The 26,707-nt window shown below is 41.8% G+C and overlaps 1 protein-coding gene across 11 annotated transcripts in view; it reads right to left on the bottom strand.

The window, feature by feature from the left end:
- The window catches only part of SYNJ1 (synaptojanin 1), a 91,446-nt gene that overhangs the window by 4,844 nt on the left and 59,895 nt on the right, over positions 1-26,707 (bottom strand). For 4 of the 11 annotated variants that reach the window (XM_078452837.2, XM_078452830.2, XM_078452832.2 and 1 more), the window contains 13 exons: positions 25,790-25,946; positions 25,058-25,175; positions 24,742-24,957; positions 20,168-20,246; positions 16,166-16,328; positions 12,686-12,895; positions 11,420-11,560; positions 10,820-10,858; positions 9,080-9,127; positions 7,753-7,791; positions 7,549-7,619; positions 5,255-5,363; positions 4,799-5,025 (listed from right to left, as the gene is read on the bottom strand). In XM_078452837.2, the coding sequence (XP_078308963.2) occupies positions 4,799-5,025; positions 5,255-5,363; positions 7,549-7,619; positions 7,753-7,791; positions 9,080-9,127; positions 10,820-10,858; positions 11,420-11,560; positions 12,686-12,895; positions 16,166-16,328; positions 20,168-20,246; positions 24,742-24,957; positions 25,058-25,175; positions 25,790-25,946 (1,617 nt within the window). Of the gene's footprint in view, positions 1-1,090; positions 1,115-4,798; positions 5,026-5,254; positions 5,364-7,548; positions 7,620-7,752; positions 7,792-9,079; positions 9,128-10,819; positions 10,859-11,419; positions 11,561-12,685; positions 12,896-16,165; positions 16,329-20,167; positions 20,247-24,741; positions 24,958-25,057; positions 25,176-25,789; positions 25,947-26,707 lie in introns of all 11 variants that reach the window. The other 7 variants (XM_078452835.2, XM_078452836.2, XM_078452838.2 and 4 more) reach the window with 6 other exon arrangements.

Genomic DNA, 26,707 nt, shown 5'->3' with positions numbered 1-26,707 from the left:
GTCAGACGTTTAACCGACTGAGCCACCCAGGTGCCCCTAAACTTTTTTTAATGTTTATTTATTCTTGAGGGAGAGAGGGACAGAGTGTGAGTGGGGAGGGGCAGAGAGAGAGGGAGACACAGAATCCGAAGCAGGCTCCAGGCTCTGAGCTGTCAGCAGAGCCCAATGTGGGGCTCGAACTCACAAGCCCTGAGATCATGATCTGAGCTGAAGTGGGATGATGCTTAACTGGCTGAGCCACCGAGGCGCCCCCCTGCGTTATTTATGAATGCAGCAAAATGGCAGTATCTGATCGGGTGTGGGACCCAATTCCCCCATGGCAGATGGCACAGTCCACAACACAGACATTACAGGAAAGGAGAATTTTATACTTTGCACAGCTTAGAATAATAGCAGGCCTGTGGCAAATAAATGCTTTATGTTTAAATTTATTTTCATATATAAAAAATTTGTTTTCAAGATACATTAAAGGTAATTTGGTAGAAGCAGGATCACTTGAAGTTACAATGAAAGCCACACCACCATTCACTATACTGGAATTAATTTATAATCTAAGCAGGTTTGTGATGAATTAACATGAAAAATGGGTGAGGAAGGTGTTGGAAGGACCTTTAAATAATCCTGTTATAATATTAACTTTTATCTTTCTAAAAGTTCTCCCTTACCAAAAATAATCTTGTTACTAAAACTATTTGAAAAAAATTTCCCAAAAGAAACCTAAGAAAAGAAGTTAAGTTTTGCATTTATGTAATTCTGCCATCATTAAAACCCAGAACCATTTCGTCTTGCCAAACAGACTTTTGTATACCTTCAACCTTCTTGAAGGTACACCTTTTAGTTTTGTTAATTTTCATAAAAAATAGAGCAAAAAAAAATATGGTAAAGCATTAATAAGAACAACTAAAATGGTTCCTAAAAATCTGAAATACTAAGAAAAAAACAGGTTTATGGTATGATAATAGAATTTATTAATGTGGACAGGTGGTTTTAAAAATGGGTGAAACTTTAGATGTATGAAGCAAAAGATTCATACATCTAATGTGCTAAGACAGATGAAAAGCACAGACAAGATTGAGAAATAATCCGATACCTGTTACCCTGACGGTTGCTCCTGCTTTGAGAAAGGGAACACAGACATCAAAGGAAAGAGTTAGGAGGACGATCTGAGACCAAACCGCAACCCTACCGATCCAGTCTTTGAAATACTTTTATTTCTATATTATACACAGAACCTGACAGAGGCAACATTTGCAAGTCACAGCATGAGTTCAAGAGACAACTCCAATTCTTTTGTAATTTTGAATACAAAAATGTATCGTTGATTAGGGTTCAAACTTTAATTTTGCCAGAGGTTGATGACCAGCCACCTCAAAACAAAAATAATAACCCAAATAGGTTTTTGGAGCTCTAAGATACTTTAATCAGTCTGTTATGGACTGAATGTTTGTATCCCCCTAAATTCATATGTTGAAGCCCTAACCCTCAGTGTGATGGTATGTGTGGGGGGGCCTTTGGGGGGGGCAGTGACTGGGGTTGGATGAGGCCATGAGAGTGGCCTCATGAGGGATTATGGAAGGAGGGATTATGCTCATAGAAGGACACCGTGGCAGACAGCCTACTCTCTCCCCCACCGGAAGCACTGAGGAAAGGCCACATGAGCACACAGTGAGAAGGCAGCTATCTGCAAGCTGGGAAGAGAACCCTCACCAGAACTCAACTGTACTGGCCTCCTGATCTCAGGCCTCAAGCCTCTAGAACTGTAGATCACACATTACTATTGTTTAAGCTACCCAGTTTTTGGTATTTTGCTATGGCAGCCCGAGATGAGTAGGACATAGCCACAAGACAGCCTATGGGTTTATCACCATTAGAGGAAATGTATAAAATGGCAACACTTTGCAGAAGTACTACCCCACTAAAAATCAGTATTTCTTTTCACAAAATGATCAGGATCCAGACATATTCTATATTACTCAAATTTTCAGAAAGAAGGTACTATCATTAATTCACCTCATAACTTATTAGTTGTAAGGTACAATAATATAAGAAATTTTGTTGTTTAAAAATGAAATCATCTTTTCGTACCATAGCAGTATTTTTTTTAAAAAAACAGTAGGCTCAAAAACAGTTTTGAGCAAATCTTCCCCAATATCTAAAGCTTACCTCATTTTAAAATACCAAAACTCATTTGACAATCGAGGAAGACATCATTCTAAAATGTACTAGGCATTAGTAGAGTTTCCTGCCTACTAAACACGAGACTCCTGGATTTAAATGAATACTTCCTTGATGATCTCAGGGTTATGTGTATCAGCTCTGGCAGTGATAGAAGGTAGGAGGTATTAAATAGATCTAGAATGCTGAGATTTTCTACTCGGTCTCTTCTCTCACTGTCAGCTATCACAACAGTATGGCAGTGAGGCTGTTACTCTATTTCCTGTTGGATTTCTGAACTTCAGGTTCTTAGATGATAATCAGACGAGCAAGATGCCAGAAGTTGGGCAGATAAGTAAAGCACTTCTATGTTCTGTACATGTTATACGATCATTTGAATTGGAAGGGTCTTTTCTATATAGAACTATTGAGTAAAAAACCATTTAAGTAATAATAAAAAGTAGTGCTAGGCCATGTATGTTTTTATGTTTTAAATACCTTGTGTATTTTGGGCAGAATTAATAATAAAGACTTAATAAAAATTATTAAGTGTTCAGTTCTAAGACTATTTCATAGATCACCAAAGTATCAAATATGTTGTATTTTAAATTCTCATCCTTTTCAACCTATAGCCACCGAAAACAATTGTTAAATTTTAGATGTTCATTATGTTTTGAATAGGCATTATTCTTACGGTTCAAAATCCAAGAGGTACAAACAGGTAAATGCCTCCCCTTCCTTCCAGCCCCCTAGCACTCTAGGAAGAAACCGTTAACCACTCTTGTGATTCTTCCCAAAGAGGGTCTGCACACAAACAAGACCCCTGCTCCCCCAAGAAAGAAAAGTGTGTGTGTGTGTGTGTGTGTGTGTGTGTGTGTATTTGGAGGAGTCTGATATCAATGACTGAGGCCAAAAAAATATTTAGAATTTAAAACAAACATCCCTGGTAGTTTCAATGAAGCGAATGACACAAGATTCAAGGACATTCTCTGCCAGGCCACACACAAAGCACATGCTGTCTGCCACCCAATCACCATACCCATTCCAATGAAAAACAGAAACCAAAACCATGGACAATGACCTAAGAAAATGATAATGTGGTAGTCATTGGAACATTGGTCCTGTAGTACTTTTGTGGTATGATTTTCTACTGAAAACTGCAATCTTACTGAACGGTTTGCTCTCTGTCCAGTTTTTCAGAGTACTGTATCTGTGTTCATGTTGGTCTAAGGATACTTAAACTATTACAGACTTTTAGGAATTAAGGTTCTCTTTCCTAAGAAATAGGTGCTTACTTTCTGTCTTAAAACAGTAGTCAAAGTTTGAAGGTGGCTAGTTTGAAAGTGTTTTGCCTTCCAGTTACATTTAGCAAAATACGATAGCACACATTTCAAGAAAATGAGAAGAAAAATTCATGCCTCACGAAAAGCAGATCTGCAGAGAGAAAAGAATAGTGGACGTGTATTGTTTGAAGGATTTCTACAATTTTTATACATTGTCAACATCCTCAATTTTCTGAACTAAAAAATGTAGAATACTTTATGGTATTAATCAGCTTAAGAGAACATTTTATTTCTCTCATTTATATATCCTTCTTTAGTTTTTATAAATGTGACCCACTGTCTAATGAGAAAGTGCTAATTGCTGACAATATTCATTTTAAGACTTATATTTACTTTACTATCTGTTTTTCACCATACAGAAGCATAAGAAACTGTCAACTTCTGCCTACTAGCTGGACGTATCCAGATAGCTGTAAAAATGGGGTCAAACTAGTATTTATAAATGTGCTTAAGGGGCCTTGTCAGTGAAAGAGCAGACTTCTAAAGCTTTACACATTCCTTTGGCCTTGATGACATTTTTAAGTTAAAACATTAGGATAAAATAAAATGTAAGGCTAGACATCAAAGAATGTTCTTACTAAGCATAGACTTTAACAATTTTACTAGAATGTATATAGCAAAACGAAGTAAAACGGCATCCAAATAAAAATAAAACAATTCAACTTGCATGATCACCCCGTATTAAAATAACTCTGTATATACACACCAGAAGTCCTTCCAACGTGAGGTCACACTGGCATAAGACAAATCCTTGTGATCCTAGGACTGTCACCCACTGAGGCAATGGCACTGTTCTCTGTGTGACACCAGTGAGGTGCCCTTATTCTTTCGATGGTTTTTACTTGGTGAATAAGCCCATTGCTGCACACCCCAAACAGAAATACCTGAAGACCCCGGTGCCAGCTCGGGCTCGGAAAAGAACCACTGTTTGCACCTGGAGGAACACAGGAATTATTCTCTGTTCACTGGAAATTAACCATTCTGCCAGAGGTAAGGCATCCCTGTCCAGAAAGTGAAAGCCGGAACTAATAGATCGGCTGTGAACAACAAGAAAAAGAAACTACTGCTGTTCGTCCTACTATACTAAGTAAGTATCCAAAGTAAAGCGGGCATTTAAAAAGATGAAAAAGTCACAAACGCTTTGCATGTGAACAAGATAAAGGAGCCTGGGAGCCCCTGGGAAGTTCCGTCAAGAAGCCAATCCCAAGCTCGCTCTCTGAGAACCCCGGGTCCGAGGGAAGTGGGTGCAAAGACTGTACCAAAGGCATCAAAGGTGCTGTCTGTTCACCAGCGGGCCTCACCTGCGGCTGCGGCGGCTGCGGCGAAGGCTCCGGAGGCAAGCTGTGGGACGACCTGCTCCGAGGGGGCGGCTGCGGCGGGGTTTCCAAGCTTGGCTGGGGGCCGGACTGAGGCAGAGGCGCTGCCACGGGGACAAGGGGCTCCTGCATCTTCTGAACGGGCGGGGGCAGAGAGGGCTGCACGGGGGGCGCAGCCTGAGGCTTCAGCGGTTCGGGAAGAAGGACTGAACCTAAACGATGAGTTTTCAGATCAGATGTTAGGCCCGGTCTAGAAAACCACATCCTGTTCTTCCTTTAGTGAGGCCTTGGGAGATTCGAGTCCCCCGCTCCCCCGCCAGCGGCCTCATGGCCTGTGGCACAAAGAAGGAAGGCTCTCCCTGTTGGAGTCGGTCGTGGAAGGTGAGAGATGACAGAAGGGAGAAGGAAAGGTGAAAAGACTTACAACGGACTCAGGCCTACCTTTCAGTCCTTCCGGCGGTCTGCTTTGGCTTTCAGGAGCCAGTCTTCCAGCAGATGCCCGAGCGTGGCTCTGTGGGGCACTGATCACTCCGGCGCGGGGCGGGATAGTCTGCGGAGGGGAAACACAACACTTGAGACGCTTATTTTTACGAGATGAGATTTTGTGAAAATAGTTGCTTTTGTATCCCGTTTTGTCACCCCTCTGGCGTTAGCCCCCCTCCTGTTGTGTTCCTTGCTTTCTATTTATAGTCCTATAGTCGTACACCTTACAACCTCCCTTTTTGTTCCGGACTGTGTACGAGGCGTCAGGCACAATGTTACTTAAGCGCTATGAGGCACTTCCATTTCATCCTCAAAATACCCCCCAGAGGGGCGCCTGGGTGGCTGGGTCGGTTAAAGCATCCGACTTCGGCTCAGGTCATGATCTCACGGTCCGTGAGTTTGAGCCCCGCGTCGGACTCTGTGCTGACAGCTCAGAGCCTGGAGCCTGTTTCAGATTCTGTGTCTCCCTCTCTCTCTGCTCCTCCCCTGTTCATGCTCTGTCTCTCTCTGTCTCAAAAATAAATAAACGTTAAAAAAAAAATTAAAAAAAAAAATACCCCCCCAGAGGCAGGTGCTAAGTTTATCACCTCCATTTCAAATTACCACAAAGAAATGTATGCAGCGTTCCCAAGGCCGCAAAGCTAGAAAGGAAGGCCAGGACCCAAGCTCGGGTGCGCCGGGTGGTGGGGCCCCTGCCCTGCCCCACGTGGAGTGGTGCCCTCACAGGGGACAGGGATGGCGTTAAAGCTCAAGAGGAGAGGGAAGATACACATACGTGTAGCAACTAAGACCCTGGGATTTTTTTTTTTTTTCAAACACAGAAGGAAAAACTCTTGAATGACTAGATCCAATGTGCTAAATTAATTAAGAGAGACACTGGTGAGGGTCGCTTGGGTGGCTCGGTTGGTTAAGCGTCCGACTTCGGCTCAGGTCATGATATCATGGTGCATAAGTTGCAGCTCCGTGTTGGGCTCTGTGCTGACAGCTCAGGGCCTGGAGCCTGCTTTGGATTCTGTGTCTCCCTCTCTCTCTGCTCCTTCCCCACTCACGCTGTTTCTCTCTCTCTCTCTCTTTCCTTCTCTCAAAAATAAACATTAAAAAAATTTAAAAAAAAGAGACGCTGGTGAAACATATGTTGTCTATTTTCATAAGTTTGCTGGAGCCTCTTAGTCCCCAGTATTTATTTTAGGCAAATGTTATTATTGCAATCACAAAATCCTGACTTACCTTCCCTACTCTAATGGCATTAAATAAAGTGCTCGTAGGAAGTACACTGGTAAAGTCAGTGAATAGCAACTTTCCCTTTTCTGAGAAAAGGAGAATGGGTAATAGGTATCTGCAGGTGTGTGTGTGTGTGTGTGTGTGTGTGTGTATTTATCTATAGGTATATTCCACAGACACTTTAATTTGGAGTGTACTATTACACATAGTAAAGGACTTTTAGGGTGGATGTTAACAGAACAGCTACAACAGAAAAGACAAGGGATTTCTATCTTAGAAATTTTATGACAATTTCTTACCAGGAACCGGGAGCAGTTTCATTAGAAGTGGCCCCTACATTGCCCCCGAGAGTCCAGCCCCAGAACCCACTCTTTGGCTCGAGGCCCCCCCACCCAGCAGTCCCAGGAGCCACTAGATGAGCCGCTGATCCGGGTTTCCATTTCCTTGTATTACTTACTTGTTAGACCCCAGAGGAAGTTTTCATGTAGGTAAATATTAGGATAATTATGTGTGTGAGAGAGCATATGATGAACACAGAAAAGCACAGATCTACAAGGAAGGGAGAAGCCCTGCAACACCATCTGCTCTCCTACTTGACTACCTTCAGAACCAGTTTTAGTATGCGGACTCTCATCATGAATTTTCGTCCCTGCAATCTAGTTTTAAAATCCCTCTTATTGAAGGATGACTTTATATTCCCCATTAATTACTCAGAAAATACCTTAAACCGCTGCACAGATACACTGGCCTCTCATAAATGTTAAGATCCTCAGTTATTTAGTGACCCTAATTACTTACATGCATCACTTTGATTCAAATAATAAAGTATATTTACTTATTTTTGAAGAGTGCGCTAGAATGTTAACAGTTGAAAGGTACCCTGGAGATCAACAAGTGCGATTCCCTCATTTTAGAGTCGAGGAAACCAGGCCTGGACTGGCCACATGACCTCCCAAGATAACACATCTGACTAATAGCAAACTGAGACCCAGAACTTGAACCTCTAGGCTCCCAGGCTAGGTGCTGCCTACCGGTCTGGCTGCACTGTATCCAGCAGGTCCTGGGCCTGGGAGTCCTGCCTGAGGTGAAGGCTGAGTGCGTCCTGAAACAAAGACATCACACCGTGTATTTGGGTTCTTTTACAAAAAGAAAGAAACAAGAAACCATGTACTTAAATCCCAAGTGTCTACATGGTCCGGTTTTAAGGTTACGTAGCTAAATTCAAGTGTTTTTACCTATGTTTTCTTTCCGTGTCGTTCCAGGGCTTTTGGGTGCTTTGAAGCAGGAAGGGAAAGAAATGAGTCATAAGTAAACAGTCAGGCAACACTGTATAACATCAGCTGGCTGTTCTGTTTCGTTACCAGCACAAATGGGGGCATGAGATGGGAACCCAAGGCATACTGCTTTGGATAAGGATGAAAGCTATTATCAGTCCTGAAGGAAATGTCCCCAGAAGAGAGAGAAATTAAAATACTTCTAGTGAAGTATTCTGTGAGAGACAGTTTAGCCCTCGGTCTGGTATCTCACTCACAGGGTTACTTCTAAGGTGACTTTCCTAACACAGTTCTCTCCTGTGAACCTTGAAAACAGAAGGTCGGCTTGTGTGAATGGTCACAAGCAGTGACCCCGCTGCTTCTCAGAGCTTGCCGGACAAAGCTCCTGAGCAAACACAGCATTTCCCAAGTTCCGCAAGGGGCTGCTAACAACACTGTTTTAGGGCTTCATGCTGTAGATACCATTATGGGTAAAGAAATCTTACAATGAGATGTTTTAGATTTCCACAACAAAATCCCATGATTAAGGTAGAAGGCAGGCATATCTTACAAATAAGTATTGGCTTTACGGAGGACAGTGTTAATATGTGGTTCAAACTCACTAGAAAGGTACAGAAGAATGAAATGATATAAATCACTTTAGGGGCTTTAGGGGCCAAAAGGAGCGTGTGTGTGGGAGGGGGGTTGGCTATTAAAGGTGGCATCTCAAATTTATTCTTTTTTAAAGGAAATTCAAGAGCAATTGTTATGTTAAATACATCAGCCCTTTGATCACTAGAATCTTAATGAATGGCTTCTAGTCTTAGGTCTTTTAAGCAAATTTAGTTCAGCATTACTACGCAGAAAAAAATTTATGTTATTTGAAATCATCCACAAAATACTTATTCTTGGACTAGAATTAATAGGATTTAATTACGATTATTAATTTTTAAAACTTCAGAGTTGGTATAGTACATTTCTGACTTACTCTGAAAAGAATTTTGAAAGGCATTCTTCTTAAAATGCCATTGTACAGTAATTTCATATCCTAAGTAGGTACGACGATATATACAAAACAGAGTGCACAACAACGTTAAGAACTGGAGGGAAATTAAATGGGTCACCCGTTAGAAACTATCCACAACACAGAATGAGACGTGGAAAAGTACAAGGTTACACGGTGTAAGAGGAGGGGCGGGGAAGTTTACAGGCAGACCAAGGGCAGATTTAGTGTGCCTTGACGTGCCGGGGGGCTGACACTTGGGAGTGAGGCGAGAGGTCCGTTTCTAGGGCGCACAAGTCTCGTTACCTTCCGTCTCTCGCCCAGCTGCCCCAGGACTGGGAGGGGCTCCGACACCTTTTTAGAGAAAGAACAGAAGCTGTGTATTGTTCAGGGCCCAGGGCACAGACCGAAAGGCAGGCACAAGACACAATTTCCTCCTCCAGCTGACTTTGGCAAAAAAAAGGTTCTTTTACTGCCTAACATTTCTTCAAAGATGTCGCTACAAACCAAAGTGACTTTAGATGCCTTGCCCAAAAACCCCAGTCCTCCCTTTCCTCAAACAGCATAGAAAGGGGATGACAGTTTTCTTTTTATAACTGAGATTACTAGGGAATTTTAAAATATCTTCAAGAAAGCCTTTGCTTTACAGATCATCTTGTTACATTCACAGTTAAATCACTAATAAAAGCTCTAATGTTTGACAGGCAAAACGGGGAAACAAAATCAGCTTCAATTTCATTATAAATTTCTATGAGACTATATTAGTTTCTTAGAGGTTAGTTTTTGATGCATTATTTTAAGAAAACTCCAAAAGTACTATAATGACTTCCTCTAGGTTACTGCCTTAAAGGAGTTACTGGCTTATAGGGTTAAAAAAATAAATAAGCTGCAAATATTGCCTATGAAACAATTATGAAAAGAAGCACTTTTTAAAAATTAAGTCAGATTTCTAAGTTTGATATAACTTTTTCACAAATCCATTTAAAAACTTATTTTCTGCAAGTTGTTTTCCTACTTAAGAGGATAAATAGAACTTATCATAAAAATACAAATAAAGGCAGGAGTTTAAAATGGGGGAAATTAACGTTTTTTTGTAAGCTGATGGAAAAATCATCATCCAGCAGTGTTCTGCGGAGACCGTCATGCTGAAATAATTGAGCTTTGTTTTCTATACAAAGTCCTTAAAACCTGCACACAAGCAAAGTCAGCCTGTGATAACACGACTTGGTCAGCATTGGCACCAGACAGCCAGAGTGGAAACAGAACAACCACACAAGTACAGTGAGCCTTAAAAATATTAACGGTAGATTTGTAAAGGCTCTTCTGCAGAATTATGACAACCTGGCCCATCCTCTCCTGAGACGTAGATTAAATGCACTTGTCAAATGCAGAGCTTCAGTGGAGTTTTGTGAGAAATTTTCACATAAACCCAATCGAGTATGCTTTTTTGAAGAGTGATCCATTTGTGAATAAAAACTTCCTTATTGAAAAAAATCATTATTGTGTTGAAAAAAAGTGAAGCATTAACTTTTATGACAAGTTATGATAAAGCCATGAAAACTGAAGGATATGTTTCAGATAATTATAACTTTAAGTTGCATTCCTGGAAATTTTGCTCATCAGATTTGCTAAGCTTCTAGAGAAGGAATGTACTAGATCATCACCGGTCAAATACTTGGGAAATGTTCTATATTTACTATACCTGAATTCCTTTTGAAATTAGTGTGATTTGGGGGAACTAAATCTTTGTCGCCAAACTAACTATATTTATTAAGAAAAAGTGTACTGGTCCTTGATGAGTAATTCAACCACGTCTACCTGGAAAATGGAAGCCTCTGTTAGTTCTATCATGAGTAAAACTGAACTCTAATCTTTTACTTAACAGGAATATAATGAAAGTTTGGGGCCATTTTTAACTTGGAGTATAAATATCATTCACTTTGACTTTTATCAGACAAATCTGAAATGTCTTTTTAGTTACAGGGATAAAATTCCAAAACATGAACGAAGCGAGATGCATGTATTATGACAAATATAAATGGTTACCTCCAATTTCCTTTCTAGCAGGTGCAGGACTCCTAGCCCCTTAGAGTTCATAAGAAAATATGCAGCAGAAAGGAAATGACATTAAATAAAAAACTGAAACGTCAAAGATTTATTATAGTATTCATGATGTTAAATAACATGCAGGAACTACATCTTAGTATCTTGGCACTATAAAAAAGCTATTATTTAATGCAAATATTTCTCACAATTTAAATAGCAACACTATACTTACTTAAAAAGCATATTTAGGCAAATACATAACACTTTATGGGAAATAAGTATATGTACGCCCTTCAGTTCTACTTATATATTTTACAGAAGTTAGTGCAACTGCATCAAATTAGCAAAAACAAAACATTTTGTGCACACCTGTAAGAAGGCAGCTAGAAAGCCCTATTACAGAAATCTAGCTGGGAAACACTCTTTTTACCTGTTCCGAGGGGCCTGCCATGTTCCTTAGAGAAAGGCTGAGGCAGTAGCAACAATGACAGAAAAATCATAAAATCTGGAAGCTAGAGGTTTTAAACGTGCAAAACACCGTAAAATAGAACGGAGGAAGATCTGAAATCTAGCCCAAATGGAAATCACGTGGTTTGTTACCTGAAGGTGGGGGTGGTCTCTGTGGGGGGGCGGGGCGCGTAGGAGGAGCCACCGGGCGGGGAGGAGGAGGCCGCTTGGGCTCTAAGGTCTGAGAATCTTTTTGCTGCAGCTGTGTTGCCGGCAGAGCGTCCATAGGAGAACCTGAACAAGTCAGCAGGTGAGAGCAGTGGGTGTGAGCGCAAAGGTATGGTACTTCCCAATACGTGTGAGAAAGCCTCGATTTTGCTCACTTTCTCACTTTGTACTGTCATGTACGGACACGCATTTCTGGTATCAATAACATAAGCAGTTGTGCCAGTAAATTCCCCATCGGTGCCGTGGAAGCAATGGCGCCAGCTCCTGTGGACCAGCTGGCCGAGGCCCCAGGTGCTGAGAGCCGATTTACCAAGTGGCCCCATCAAGGCGGCACACAGTGTGGGCTGCAGGAAGTCATTTGCAGTCGGCTGGCCCCTACCGAGAAGGAAAAAGGAACCTCTTCTTTTCTCTAGACCTGAGCTTATCCTGAGTTTAACTAAAGAAGTCAGGCCTCTAAGAGCAGTATGGGAGAACTGGAGAAATCTATGAAATGGAAGACTTTTTCTGGAGATGCTGGTGAGCATGGAATGGTGACTTAATCATGTGATGTAACAATTTCCAGAGACGGATATTCCAACTTTAGGAAGTAATGACTACAAATCTGAATTGAAAAAAAAATTTTTGTCTCTTCTTAACTCATACTATAATATAGGTTACGTACAGATATATAGGTAAGCCCAGAGAGTTACGAGTTCTTACTATGATGATAGAAAAACATTAGTTTTAAGACATGGATAAACCTAAGCACATAGAAAAAATGATTTCAGAAAAATTCTCATCAAGCGAAGTGATGATGAGTTTCCTTTCCATTTCGAGCTTACCATCTACAAAGTTTCCTCTTTTGTATGCACAGAAAACATGGTACAGATCCAAAGGCGACAGAGATTTGATCGTCTAAAGTCAAATATATTGGGGCACCTGGGTGGCTCAGTCAGTTGAGAGTCTGACTTGAGCTCAGGTCATGATCTCACAGTTCGTGGGTTCAAGCCTGGCGTCAGGCTCTGTGCTGACAGCTCAGAGCCCAGAGCCTGCTTTGGATAGTGTCTCCGTCCCTCTCTGCCCCTCCCCTGCTCACACTCTGTCTCTCTCTCGCTCTCTCTCAAAAATAAACAAATATTTTTTAAAAATAATAAATAAATAAAATCAAATCAGCTAGGGAGGGTCCAACACAACTTTAAGTAAAATACACACTTTGTGAAGATGGATGCCCAGGTGTTCTTGATGGTGCCCGACTCGGTCTTACGGGAAGGGAAGGCACAGGACCCTCTGATATGGTTGGTGACTGGCAGGGACTGGTTCGGGGTGAAGAGCTCGGGGAAGTGCCGAGGCCAGAACTTGAGGACGGCTGGAGGTGCTGGGGAAGAATTTCCTCAACTTCAGCACTGTAGTCATCAACATCACCTAAGGACACAAGGTTATCAAAATGACCACCATTTCAACTTTCTCAGAGATGGTTTTCACCAATCCAGGTTTCAGGGGGTTCAAGACGCAAAATAAACACGTTCACATTATGACATCGCAGTGTGCACAGGTTAAGTAGGTAGACGCATATAAAAATTGGATGTGTGCGGAACCAGAAATAGTATCAACGCCCTTATAGAAAATGTAATTAAAGAGAAGCCTATGACCTCAGGGCATCAGGATGCCAGTGGTGACTGAGCGGGGTGACTCACAGCTTTCAATTCTCCACTCAGCAGCCGGACCAGTGCTGGCCAGTGCTGGCCGACTGAAAGGTTTACCGCTCTCCTTTCGAAACTTCCTACGTGCCCTGTGGAACTGCTCCCTCCCCCACTGCCCTCAACTCAGCTCCAGTGCTTACAGACGCACACCCTTCCCCCAGAGTCCCCTCACCTCTCCTCCCCCTGGGCTCTCCCGGGCTCCCCCATCTCCCCTTTCCTCGAGGCTGGAAAGTACAGCCAGGGTGCCCCTCGCAACCTCATTCCAATTTCAGAACATTAACCTTCCAGTCCTGAACAAACTTCTCTGAGGCTATGCCAGCGGGAGTTTACGGAACACCCCGTATACCTCCTTGCTGTCATGATCTCCAACCGCCATCCTCCTGGTCACCCGTACCCGTTCATCGAGGACTAAGCAGAGAGCAGGATGGCAGTCGGGTCCCACCATCTTTCTGGGTGACATCAAAGTTCGCATCGACGGTAATGCATCGACAACCTAAATGCCTTGGTCTTGTCCTTCCACTCTCCTCCGCTCAAACACACACAGCCCTCACAGCGGCACCGCCTCTGAAACACGCTCCCGACACTTCGTTCTGACCCTTAGCTCCCAGCCTTCCGGTTCTCGCTCTCAGTTACTCTTTCCTCTTGGGACTTCATCAGGATCCAGGCCTTTGGGCCCCCTCTACTTTCAGCCCCTGTCTGTCGGATTCTGCTCCTCTGAAGGTGACTTCACATTCCAAGGCACTTCACCTCTACCACCCCCGCGCCCCCCCATGCACTGTTCTTTTGTCCCACCTGTCATTTGCACTGTCTAATCTCTCTGTGGCTGCACCTGGGCTGCTGCTGGTCACGCGGTGCTGACGGTTGCGGTGGCATTAAACTTGCAGTCTTCGGCCTCCTCTGGGATCCCAAAGCTGCCTGGCAATTCCATGGTTTTGTGACTGGCTCCCGCCGAACTCCATCTCAGGAGCTTTATCTCGAAAACTTCTCGACTCTTCCCAAAACGGCGGGTTGCCCTAGGCCTGCAGATAGCCTCAACTTTTAACACTTCACAGAGGAAAGAGAAGTCTTAAGATGGGACCCCCGTCCCCTTCGACAACCTGCTGCCAAACTGGAGTCCAATCCCGTGGTTGCACTTAGGTCTTTGTGGGGGAAACAAAGGGGGTTCTGCCCCTCCCCCGTTTTCTCAGTGACCTGCGCCCTCACTCCTTCTGCCCTGATGGTCCCCAGCACCATCAGCCCTTTCCATCAGCGCTAAGCATTCTCAAGCCTCTCTCCTTTCAAACAGCACCCCCTGGACCCCCGATCTCCCTGGAGCAACTGCCCTTTTCTCTCCGCCACCCCCATCTTAGCTTCTTTAAAGAGCTGTCTCCAGACACTCTCTCCGCTTCTTCATCTTCTACCCACACCTCCATTTACCACCATCTGGCTTCATCACTGCACTGAAAGTACTCTCATGAGTGTCACCAACAGCCGCTTTCACTGTTATTAAATCCAAAGGGCAAGTTGTGGTCCCCGTTTCTCCTCCTCTCTCTGTGACACAGGACTCCACTATGCCTCCTTTGTTACCATTTCTTGCCTTGATTTTTACGCCAACCTCTTGGGTCTTTGACATTTCTAGTTGTCTCTTCTCCTTTTCTTTTTATGAGCAGCTGCCTTCTGCCTGTCCTTAAAGTCTGAGTTTCTCTGCTCGTTCCCAGGACTGGTTTTCTCCCATCTCTATATAGACCTTCTGGCCAAGCTAATGACTAGCCATGGCTTTCACTGCCTTTATAATTGCCCCGTGAGCCCAGGGCTCTCTGGAGCGCCAGGCCCAGGTACCCACAGCCTACATGTGGGCCCAGCAGGTTCCAAAGGCATCTCAGTTTGACACGATCGAAACCAAATCCACGTCCCACCCCCACTGCCTCCCCTCCTGCTTTCTTTTCTCTCTGTTTACTCCCTCACGAGCATATTTATGGAAGAACTTTGAGCCTTTCCCCACTGTGGTCTTGCACATCCCTTCTTCCTGGTTTTCCCTCTCTACCTTCTCTCATCTAATTCTCAGCCAGTCTTTAGATTCTCAACTTAAATTTCAATTCCTCTGGGAAACCGTTCCCAACTTCCCAAATCCGGGTGGGGCAACTCTCCCGTGAACTACCAGAGTCGCTCGCCACTACATCGCTGTCACGAGATTCTTGCCACCCGCTCACTTGTAACACCACTAAGCTAGGAGTTCTGGAAGGGCAAGGCTGACATCTGTTGAATTTCCAGCACCCGGTATGCACTTGGCACATAAAAGGTATGACATAAATGTGTGGACTAAGTCAACAAATGAATAGAGAAAAGGGAAAACTGGCATTGTCTCCTAAGGCGGTCAACTCTTAATGCGTTCTCTAGATGTACAGGGTCTCACAGTATGATAGACTGTCATTTTATAAACTAAGGCATGCATTTTAATGGAAAACATGCTAGAAAAATACAGCATATAGCATTAGAAAGCACCCGCACTTCTTAATCACATTTAAGGAAACTATTGCCCAGATAACTGAACACTAAATTCGAGATGGTTACATTTATGTGGGTCCGTTCAAATGCATGTGTTCCTAGCCGCCTTGAGAATCTTTTCTAAAATCGCTTTGAAATATACCTTCTTTTATCGTCATTATTTTGAACTCATTTCTGTTGTTAGGACACGCGCTTTGAAATTCTACCTCTCTACCTTAGCTGCAATTGGTGGTTGCAAACCACACACCAGAAATACCAATCGGTGCCCCTGTCGTACACGGACATGAACTAGCACTTGTAAAGATCTTATCCTTTCAATGGCAGAAGGGCAAATACGTTTGCAATTTGAAGTCCAGGTACCGGCAAACGACACGCAATACAACGCAAAACAAAATCTAATTGATGCTGCTCTGTGTGTTGCAAGAAGACAGAGATGGGGACTGAGACTTCGCGGATGGGAAGGACACTTATCTAGAGGTGCAGAAGGAAATGCGTTCGATAAACAAACCTTCCATATCGAAATCTGCTGTGACCTCCGCATCTTCACCGAGCAGGGTAGAGCTTGTCGATGACGGCAACGGAACGTTAATTTTCTCTAAACTCATTTCTTCTTCCAGATTTTTGATCCAGTCTGGACTTTTTAAAGTAATAGTTATAGTCCGACCCAATAACTAGTTGGTAAGAAGAGATGTAAGATAAAAATTCACTGGCATGAACATTATCTTGGAAAACAAGTGACTGCTCTGGTTATACTATGCAACAGTATAGGCTTACTTCAGCTTGACTCAATTCAACGTACACCGTCTCACATATACTGAATTTTTAAGTAGTATAAACATGCCCAGTTTCTCCTTTAAAAGCCTGTGTTGCTAAATCTAAGGTCTTCTTTTGTAGGATGCACGCAGAATCAGGTTTCCTTTGCTGTAAGTCAGTATCTTTCCCTGGCCAGATGTAAATTAACTGACAGTTTCGCTACATAGTTTCATACTTTCTTTGATATTCAGTGACTGTTCCTACCTGAAACAATTACAGAAGAGACAGGCTGGCACTCCGCCTTTCTTATAAATAAAGGAGTGCCTTTTAGACAAAAGTATAATCTAAAACACTCAAACACGTTATGATTAAGTCACACCGTCCTGCTGATGGATTAAAAAAATAGTTTCAAAACACCTGCAGACAGCCACAAGTCTCCTTGGTCAGGGGTGCCCGGGTGCTTCATTCTGTTGGGTGACCGGCTCTTGATTTTGGCTCAGGTCATGGTCTCACAGTTCATGAGTTCGAGCCCTGCGTCGGGCTCTGAGCTGATAGCGCGGAGCCTGCTTGGGATTCTCTCCCTCCCTCTCTCTGACCCTCCGCTTCGCATGCTCAGGCTGTGTCTCTCTCGATAAATAACTATGTACTAAAATTAAAAAAAAAAGACTCCCTGGTCAAACAGAGGCTGTGCACTAGAAAGCCATTTTCATTGAAAACCCATACCATGTAACTAATCTGCTTTCTAAAATGCAAGCTCTCAAAAAAAAAGGGGGCGGGGACGCCTGGGTGGCTCAGTCGATTAAACATCCGACTTCGGCTCAGGTCATGATCTCACGGTTTGTTGAGTTCGAGCCCCACATCTGGCTCTGTGCTGACGGCTCGGAGCCTGGAGCCTGCTTTGGATTCTATGTCTCCCTCTCTCTCTGCCCCTCCGCAGCTCGTGCTCTCTCTCTCCAAAATAAATAAAAATTAAAAAAAAAAAAAATGCAAGCTCTCTCCTACACGGTTTCAACTTTCTTCATTTAAAGAGCTTCTGGAGCATGTAAAATACGTGACCTTTTCTGGTATTTTCAAATGAACTGGGTAGCTGTGACCGACATGCTGTGAAGACAGCTGGCACCTTTGTGGGTACAGATCTCCCTTGGCCCAAAGTGCTATCCACATGAGGATTCCTTGGAGGCGCAGGATGGAGACATTGAAAGCTGCTGGCCTGAATGCTACAGTGGTTTTTAACAGTAATTTAGTGTCCACACTAAGCTTTGAAGTCAGCGTTCTAAGAAACCAGTAATCCTTTCTTTACTTGCTTATCAGCCTAAATCAATTCCATTCCAGAACTTGGCAACAGGCTTCACAGGTCTTTAAAGAACACGCTCAAGAAGGTCATCCTGTGGGTTGGCCCCCACTTAAGCTAGCTACTTTTTCCAGATTCTTCCCTGGAATGGAAGAGCTCTTATGGGACTCCATCCTAGAAGATTTCAGGCTGAAATAATGTTATTAGCAAAGGCAACAGACTAGAGAGTTGAAAATATCTAGCTTTCAAAAGGACAAATTAAATATTATTACGCACTTTCCACAAACACCGTTTTACAGAATCTTCAAAATAGTTTCGGGGAGCTAAGAGTGGGTACTTTCTAAGAATGTAACACAGAGAACTAGACTTGAGGGTGAGGGACAGGGCTGAAGAAGAGGGGAAAACATAAAACAGAGAGGGACAAAAGAAATACTCAGCAAAGGAGCAAGCTGACAAAGAAGGCCAAATTCAGAATTGCTCTTAAATATTTATATCCTTATGGGACGAGGACACGCTTTTGAAGAGACCAAAGCTAGAGTTAAATTTAAAACTCAATAATTTCCATACAGTTAGGACAACAAAGTTACAAGACGGACAGGAACACCTGCAGCACACACAGAAAGGGACTGAAACTTTAACGCCAAGGGAGATGTTATACACCAGGGAAAAATGGGCTAGGGACATACGCAATTCATTGAGAAAGTACTGATGACCACTAAATTAAGATAAGCAGCGATCAGAATCTTAATGGGAATGACATACTACTGGTTTTTCAGACTGTCAAAGTTAGACATGACCCGGTATCGATTAGGATGTAGACAGTGGGTAATCTGAGGCATAACAGAATTAGATCTACTCCTTCTGAAGCGCAATTAAGCAGCAAGCGTCAGATTGTAACACTGACTATATCCTCTGACACAGCAAACTTACATTTAGGAATTTATCCTCAGGGAAGGAATAACAGGATAGGCACACAAAGTTATAGTGTACACAGGCCTTCCCTGGAATGCTGGTTTTGCTAATTGAAAGTTGGAAACAATCTGCTATTAATAAGAGTTTGTTAAATAAATTTATGTATTTGTCCATGCAACAAAATTAACGGAAAGAGTAAAAGTGACATTATTTGCTCATAAAGAAAAACGCCCATGATACAGTCTCAAGTGAAGAGGTAGTAAGAAAACAGTATTTATAACACGATCTCATTTGTGTTTGTATATGCATGTATGCGTGTACACATATATCCCACTTGTGTTGATATATACACATATGTATACATAATCTCATTGGTTTTAATATATACGCATAGATGAAGGTGAGGAGAAATTATCTTGCAATAGTAGGATTAGTGTTCTTCATTATTTCTTCCTTTATGCTTTTTTTTCTTTAACATTTATTCATTTTTTGAGAGACAGAGAGAGACAGGGAGTAAGTGGGGGAGGGGCAGAGAGAGAGGGAGACACAGAATCGGAAGCAGGCTCCAGGTTCTGAGCTGTCAGCACAGCCCGACGAGGGGCTTGAACCCACAAACTGTGAGATCGTGACCTGAGCCGAAGTCGGATGCTCAACCGACTGAGCCACCCAGGCGCCCTTCCTTTATACTTTTCTGTATTTCATGATTTACTTTTGCTTGAGTGTATTACTATTACATTCAGGAAAAACGAGCAAATAGAACCCTATGAAACCTATTTCAAAAGTAATGTATATGTGGAAATTTTTTTCTCCAAGGAAGTTGAAATAATGCGACAGAAGAGGAAGCACAGGGAAGTCCTTATGAGTGGCCCACTGTTAGAGAAATTAGGCCTGGATTTTAGTCTATCCTGTCTAGTGATCGTATACTTAGAAACAGGATGTGTCTAAAAGCGTTCAGAAAAAACTGAAAGATACAGCACTTTATGGAAATAAAACTATTCCGGGCCAAATTGATGTAAATTTCCTCCATCAGTAACATGTTAAGTCACAGGTTAGGAATACCTATTTAAAAATTTCTAAAATATCTTGGTGGGATGGATTTGTTATCTATGGGAATTATTTTACCTACACCTGAAAAAGGTATCTGGGTACCATGATCCAAGCCAAGAAAACAAGTTCTTAGGAATAAAGAGTACCTTCCTCCCTTGTTTTCTTATAAATAAGGCATTTTCTTCATTCGATAGAAATCTTTCCTACTATGAATGAGCCAGGATATCTATTCCACTTAACAAAATTTCTATATAATAAAAACCAAGTTGGGTGGTAAACATATTTTCTTCTTAGTCTGTTACCAATTGTTAGTATCTTTAGGGAGGACCAAAATAATTCCAAGCTGGTCAGAAACCAAGTCTAAATAATAAATATTAAAGCACACCATAAGGTCTTCTATAGTTCTGCACTGGAAATACATCTAGATAATCCTGCTGCATGGCTATAAAATTATAATCTTTGGATACAGAATTTCAAAATGGCTTACGATCAACAAATGCTACCTACCTCTTTACCATTTAGGTTCAGAACACTCAAGGCAGAGCTTCCCTCCAAAAATGTAACCCACATTTTGTCTTCTACAAATCTTCAAGAAAGAGAAACATAAACAACAAAAAATAATTAATACCTTAGATATAACTAGTCCAACAACCAGCCCATTGACTATTGATTAACAAAGGCCTATGGAGGCCAGGAAGTAAAACACAACAGGGAGAGCAGTAGAGCCACTGGTGGCCTGGAGAGGGCACTCTGCCTCTCAAAGCTTTCAAATTCAAATTTCTTTCAAATACTATGCTAATAAAACAGCCTGTCAGAAGAAGGGCCCTGTGGCCCTCCATTTGTGATCCTGCTAATCTAATCCTTCATTTCACCGACAAGGCAAAAAGGGCCAGAGGTTAAAAGTGGCTTGTTCAAAGCCACTCTACAAGGAGACTCTGTTACAGGGCTAGAATACAAATTTCCTGACCCCAGAGTCCAGCACTATGTATTTTCAAGGTCTCCATGACATCTCTGAAGCAAATTTCCTTTGACCAAGAAAGAAGATGGGGAGTTGTCATTAAAATATACATATCTGATTGGCCCCAGAGTGCCTTAGGGTATTATGGTCCTTGTCTTTATGCAGGGGACAGCCATTTACTCTCTTGGGACTTCAATGGCCTTTGCTATGACTCTAAGTTTGCAATTTTGAAATAAGAAGCCCCCAAAAAGAAAAAAAACTAAAAGGACATTAGAGTAAGTTCTGAATTAAGACGATCACTGACATGTAATAATGTTATCGCACAAAAAAGAGTAAAACAAAAACATTATCAGTCTTATTTATAGAAACAATTTTACACATTGGACTACTCCCCGATTATACAAATCAAGATCAGAAATCCCTGCAGATTTTTCAAAGATGAGGGGAAAATATGTGCACGTACATGCGCGCGTGCGTACACACACACACACACACACACACACACACACACACAAGCTAGGATTCCAAAGCATGCCTTATGGATATTAAGAGGAAGAGGCTAAAAAGAGAAATAGGAACAAGTACTTTATCCTGTTTAAATCAGAGGCCTGATTTCTACAGATTTCTACAATCACCCAAATATGACCAAGATAAGTGACTCAATTTCCTTGGCATGTTAAGTTACTAAGCTGCAAGATGCCACCATCTGAAAGACATAGAACATCATTCCTATCTAAATACTATGAAGGGGATCTTTTTCATACTGTTGGCAATGGAGAAGATCTCTCCTCCAAAGGTTATAATCAATCACTACTATAAGGTTGCGCTTATGCTGCACTAGTCCTCCCGACTCCAAACATTGACAATAGTCCCCCCCCCTTCCTTATCCATGGAAGATACATTCCAAGACCCCCAAAGGATGTCTGCAACTGCAGATTGTACCAAACCCTATCCATACTGTTTTTTCCTCTACCTACATACCTACAATAAAGTTTAACTTATAAATCAGGCACAGTAAGAAATTAACAACATGAATAATGAAATAGAACAATCGTAACAAAATACTGTAATAAAAGTTATGTGAATGTGGTCTCTCTCTCAAAATATCTTATCGTACTGTCCTCACCCTTTATCTTGTGAGGATGGGAGATGATAAAATGCCTGCGTGATGAGATGAAGTGAGGTGAGTGATGTAGGCACTGCCATGTAACATAAGGCTACTAGTGACCTTCTGATGCTACATCAGGAGGAGGGTCATCTGCCTCCAGACCACAGCTGACCTCAGGTAACCAAAACCATGGATAAGGGGGCGGGGGGGGGGGGGGGGTCTACTGTGTTTGTTTTTTGATAGTGGTACCAAAGCATTTGTGGTCATATGGCAGTGCTAATTTCTTGATCCTATCCTTAATTAGCAATGTGTTCCTTATGAATGTTTAACAAGAGATTTTGGTTTTAATATCCATGTATATACAGTATCCATGTGTGTGTATATATATATATATATGTGTGTATATATATATGTATGTATATATGTATACACACACACACACACACACACACACACACATATGTATATGTAGGTCTTTGAGAAGCTGCATTTTCTTCCTATTTTCACCCACTAGGGTAAAAACTTCTAGATTTTCCCCCCAATTAATATAAATACCTAAATTTGTCCCATTCACATTTCCAGGGAATGTCTTATTTACATATAAAGGACTTCAGTCACTCCTAAACCATAGTCTTATTCTGGAACAAAAGGTAATGATCAATTTAGCCTTACTGGCGACAGTAGTCCTCTCCTTGTTTACTTCCATTGTCTGCTTTTTCTATTCTAATTTGGTTGCCTGAAGGTGTGTGACAACCAGAATATTCCACCTGTGGAGGCATGCATGGTTTTATAATGTTAGAGTAATACCTTGTTTTGTTACCAATACTTTTTCTAAAGATGACAAGCACTTTGGGGAAAGCTTCTGGCTCCAATTTAACACCAAGTTCCTCAAGACTGTTTTTTCTTTAATGTTAATTGCTTTTTGACAGAGAGGGAGACAGAGCATGAGCGGGGGAGGGGCAGAGAGTGAGGAAGACACAGAATCCGAAGCAGGCTCCAGGCTCCCAGCTGTCAGCATAGAGACGGACACAGGGCTCAAACTCAGACCATGTGATCATGACCTGAGCCGAAGTCGGATGCTCAACTGACTAAGCCACCCAGACGCCCCGCTTCAAGACTGAATTATAAAGACAGGTCCTTTTCCTGTCTCAGAGTCCTTCACCCTTTATTCTCTCTAGCCCAGTTCCATAATTTGCATTTGCTCACGAGGACACTTACCTGCTCCTCGGCTGCCCACATCAGGCTCCTGGTAACTTGGCTTTCTATACTTGGCCAAGCTTTCTGTCATCTGTAAACCTGGAGATTTCACTATATACTTCCGAATGCCTTAGGATTTTAGAAATTTTTTTCTTTTGTTTTCAAGCTTTGGGGTAGATCTTTGTTAGAAGATCTGAGGGAAATATAAATGCAATTTCTTCTGTATCTGCTCATTTCCTCTCTGAAAGGACTCCAGGTTTCTTCGGCATGCTTCTTGCTCTACAGAAGCACACTATCTTCAATCTGTGGACTAGGCCACCCAGTACAGAGATGTGCCCACCAAATATCTACAAAACATACCTAACTGAGTAGATGCAAAGCACAGAAAGGAGTCAAGTCCCTTCCGTATGAAATTCAAACACACGCAGTCTTTCAGAACTGCTGGACACTTGGAAAAGAACATGTTTTTTAAACCAGGGAAGAAGCATCTGGTTCTGCAAAAGGCAGATGGGTAAGTCAATAACAGAAACGAAGAGTGGACTGGATGACTCCTGACTGATCAGATTGTGCTGCCTTCTCTGTTAGTTGGAAATCAAGTGTACTTAAAATTACTTAAAACATCAAATTTCTTAAACTAAAGGAGGAAAAGTCACTCTGCTTTACTCCTAACTCTCCTGAAAAAAAAATAAAACAGTGTGGGGCGCCTGGGTGGCTCAGTCAGTGGGGCATCCGCCATTGGCTCAGGTCATGATCTCACGGTTTGTGGGTTCGAGCCCTGCGTCGGGTCTGTGCTGACAGCTCAGCCTGGAGCCTGCTTCTGAGTCTGTGTCTCCCTGTCTGTCTGTTCCACCCCTGGCTCATTCTCATTCTCATTCTCTTTCTCTCTCTCTCTCTCTAAAATAAGTAAACATTGAAAAAATATATATATATATAAAATAAAACAGTGATCACAGCTTCATTTTGCCATAGGGCTTTGTTATACATTGTATGATATATATAACCACACCTAAATGTGCACATATTTAAAAAAAAATTTTTTTTAATGTTTATTCAGTTTTGAGACACACAGAGAGACAGAGTGTGAATGGAGAAAGGGAAGAGAGAGAGGGAGACACAGAATTTGAAGCAGGATCCAGGCTCTGAGCTGTCAGCACGGAGCCCGACGTGGGGCTCGAACTCACCAACTGTGAGATCATGACCTGAGCCGATGTCAGACGCTTAACCGACTAAGCCACCCGGGCGTCCCAAAGTGCACATATTTTTTGTTCATCAATTGTTCATAAAAACTTTCACTATTCAGCTTTAAACTCTATAAACGTAATTCAGTTTCAAAACCTATGAACTCTTTGAAATAACATTTCTATAGTATGACTTTCCTGTAATTTGGAAATAAAAATACAGTTGACCCTCAGACAACACATGTTTGAACTGCACAGGTCACCTTATACGTGGATTTTTCTCGACACAGTACAGTACCGTAAATGTATGTCTTCTTGCTTATGACTTCCTTAACGCCATTGTCCTTCCTCTAGCTGACTTTATTGTAAGTATATAAGACATACACCACATAAGATATGTGTTAGTTGACGGTTTCCATTATTGGTAAGGCTTCCAGTCAACAGTAGGCTATTGGTAGTCTTTGGGGACTCAGAGCTTCTAAGTGGATTTTGGACTGCATGGCGGTCAGTGTGCCTAACTCCCACATTATTCAAGGGTCTACTGTACTCAAATGCTGTTCAAACAATAGAAAGGTAATTTCTAATGTAGAAAACATCTATGAGTCATGAGCTGCTTTTGGACAATAAATATTTTACTCACCTTATGAGTATAACTTCACCAAAATCTGTGAACTGCTGCAGAAGCTCATCGATCAAAGCATCATCGAAAAAATTATTTTCTGGGACAGAACTTTTGATTGAGACCAATACTGTCCCATCTGGTGGACCTTGAACTGCAATCACCTCTTTATAAATGTTCTGCCTCTCTTCGGCTTCAACTTCAAATATATCTATATCAATCAGGGCAACGACAGGCCTTAAGGCATAAGGGGAGATGGATGTGTTAGAAATGTTTACTAAAAGATGGATTTCAAGTAAATTTCAAGCACGGTTAGAAATACCAAGACTGTTTAAACCTGTGGTCAGAAGTCTTTAGCTCGGCTCTTCCATAGTGCAGCAAAGTGCCAGGAGTCCACGTGTAGAGGATTTTGCTTCCATCTTGAAAACCAGCATTTAGAAGATCTAAATCTTCAGCTGCAGTCAGAATGAAACAAAAACAAAAATAAAACCACAGGCGCGTGACAGATCATGGGGAGCAAGGAGCAAGCTTCTTCGCTTTACTGGCTTCAGTTGTCTGAGGCTGGGATCCCTGATACACTTGTTAATCGGCAGGAAGTCCAGATACCTTTAAGTTAGAAAGGTGTTTTGGTTGAATTATCACTTTATGCTTTACTTAGTAAAAATTAAGATAAGGCTTTATTTCTGAGAGTACTTAAAAGCCAAATAGTGTTTCATAAGTAATTCAACAGACAAGTAGCAGTTCATAATATTTACAAACCATATTGGTTATTCAAATTAAAAACCTTTGTTAGCACTCAATTGAAATTTTCATTGAAATTTCATAAAAATGAAATTTCCTCACTTCTCTTTATATGAAATTATGGAAAGAAAATACACTAAAAAATTAAATTATTATAAGCAAGTCTGAGAATATTTTAAAAACTGTTTTATATTTAAATTTTATTTATTCTATTCTAGCAAACCTTTGTTAAAAAAAAACAGCCCTCCTCCCTTGATATTTATATCATTCCCTTCTTCCTCATAAAATTTGCATTAGCTCATTTAAATGAAGAAGTCCATTTCCCAACCTGATCTATCAAAAGGCCATTTCCTTCTTCTCCAGAGGACACGGTCTGTCCACGCAGGGGTGCGGCACTTTTCACTGGTGTCATAGTCGTCAGAAAACAAATCGTATTTGTATGTTGGAGCAAAGGTAACTTTTCCTTCTAAAAATCCTCTAAAAATCTAAAATAAACATACAAAGTAAGTTATTAGAAAAAAAGTTCTGTTTTCATTCAGGCAGCCATTCGCTACATGTCTACTATATGCTGGAGATTCACACAAAATCTGTGTCCATCAGATGAACTCTTCTAACTGAATGGAACAAATGGTAAGAAAAAATAACCTGGGACTTGTTCATGCCACTTGTTTGACCTCTGATTAAGCCAAGTACAAAAATGTGAATAAGGGAACTCTACCAGACCTTTAAGCTACAAAAACCAAAACTATGACAGATTTTAGAAATCATATATGTAGTCTGATGTCTTATTCTCAAATGAGGAAATAAGGCCTAAAATGTGAAGTGGGGCCCAAAGTGTTAGATTTAAGTCAGATGATCACGAAGGCACGATATCAAGTGGCCTTAATCACCTCTTACTTAAAAAAAAATATTGGGCGCCTGGGTGGCTCAGTCGGTTGGGCGTCTGACTTTGGCTCAAGTCATGATCTTGCAGTCTGTGAGTTCGAGCCCCACGTCGGGCTCTGTGCGGACAGCTCAGGGCCTGGAGCCTGCTTCGGATTCTGTCTCCCTCTCTCTCTGTCCCTCCCCTGCTCATTCTCTCTCTCTCACTTTCTATCAAAATAAACAAACATTAAAAAAACAGTAGCTTTGAAGACTAAGATTCTAAATTCACTATTACTCAAAAAGAAAGAATCAAAAATGTATTCTCTTCTACTTGAAAGAGAGTCTTGGGGCACCTGGGTGGCTCAGTCAGTTAAGAGTCTGA

The sequence above is a fragment of the Panthera onca genome, chromosome C2, assembly GCF_046562875.1.
Source record: "Panthera onca isolate mPanOnc1 chromosome C2, mPanOnc1 haplotype 2, whole genome shotgun sequence".
Classification (NCBI taxonomy): Eukaryota; Metazoa; Chordata; class Mammalia; order Carnivora; family Felidae; genus Panthera; species Panthera onca.
The sequence above is the reverse complement of the archived record's forward strand: the minus strand, read 5'-3'. Positions and strand labels throughout refer to the sequence as shown.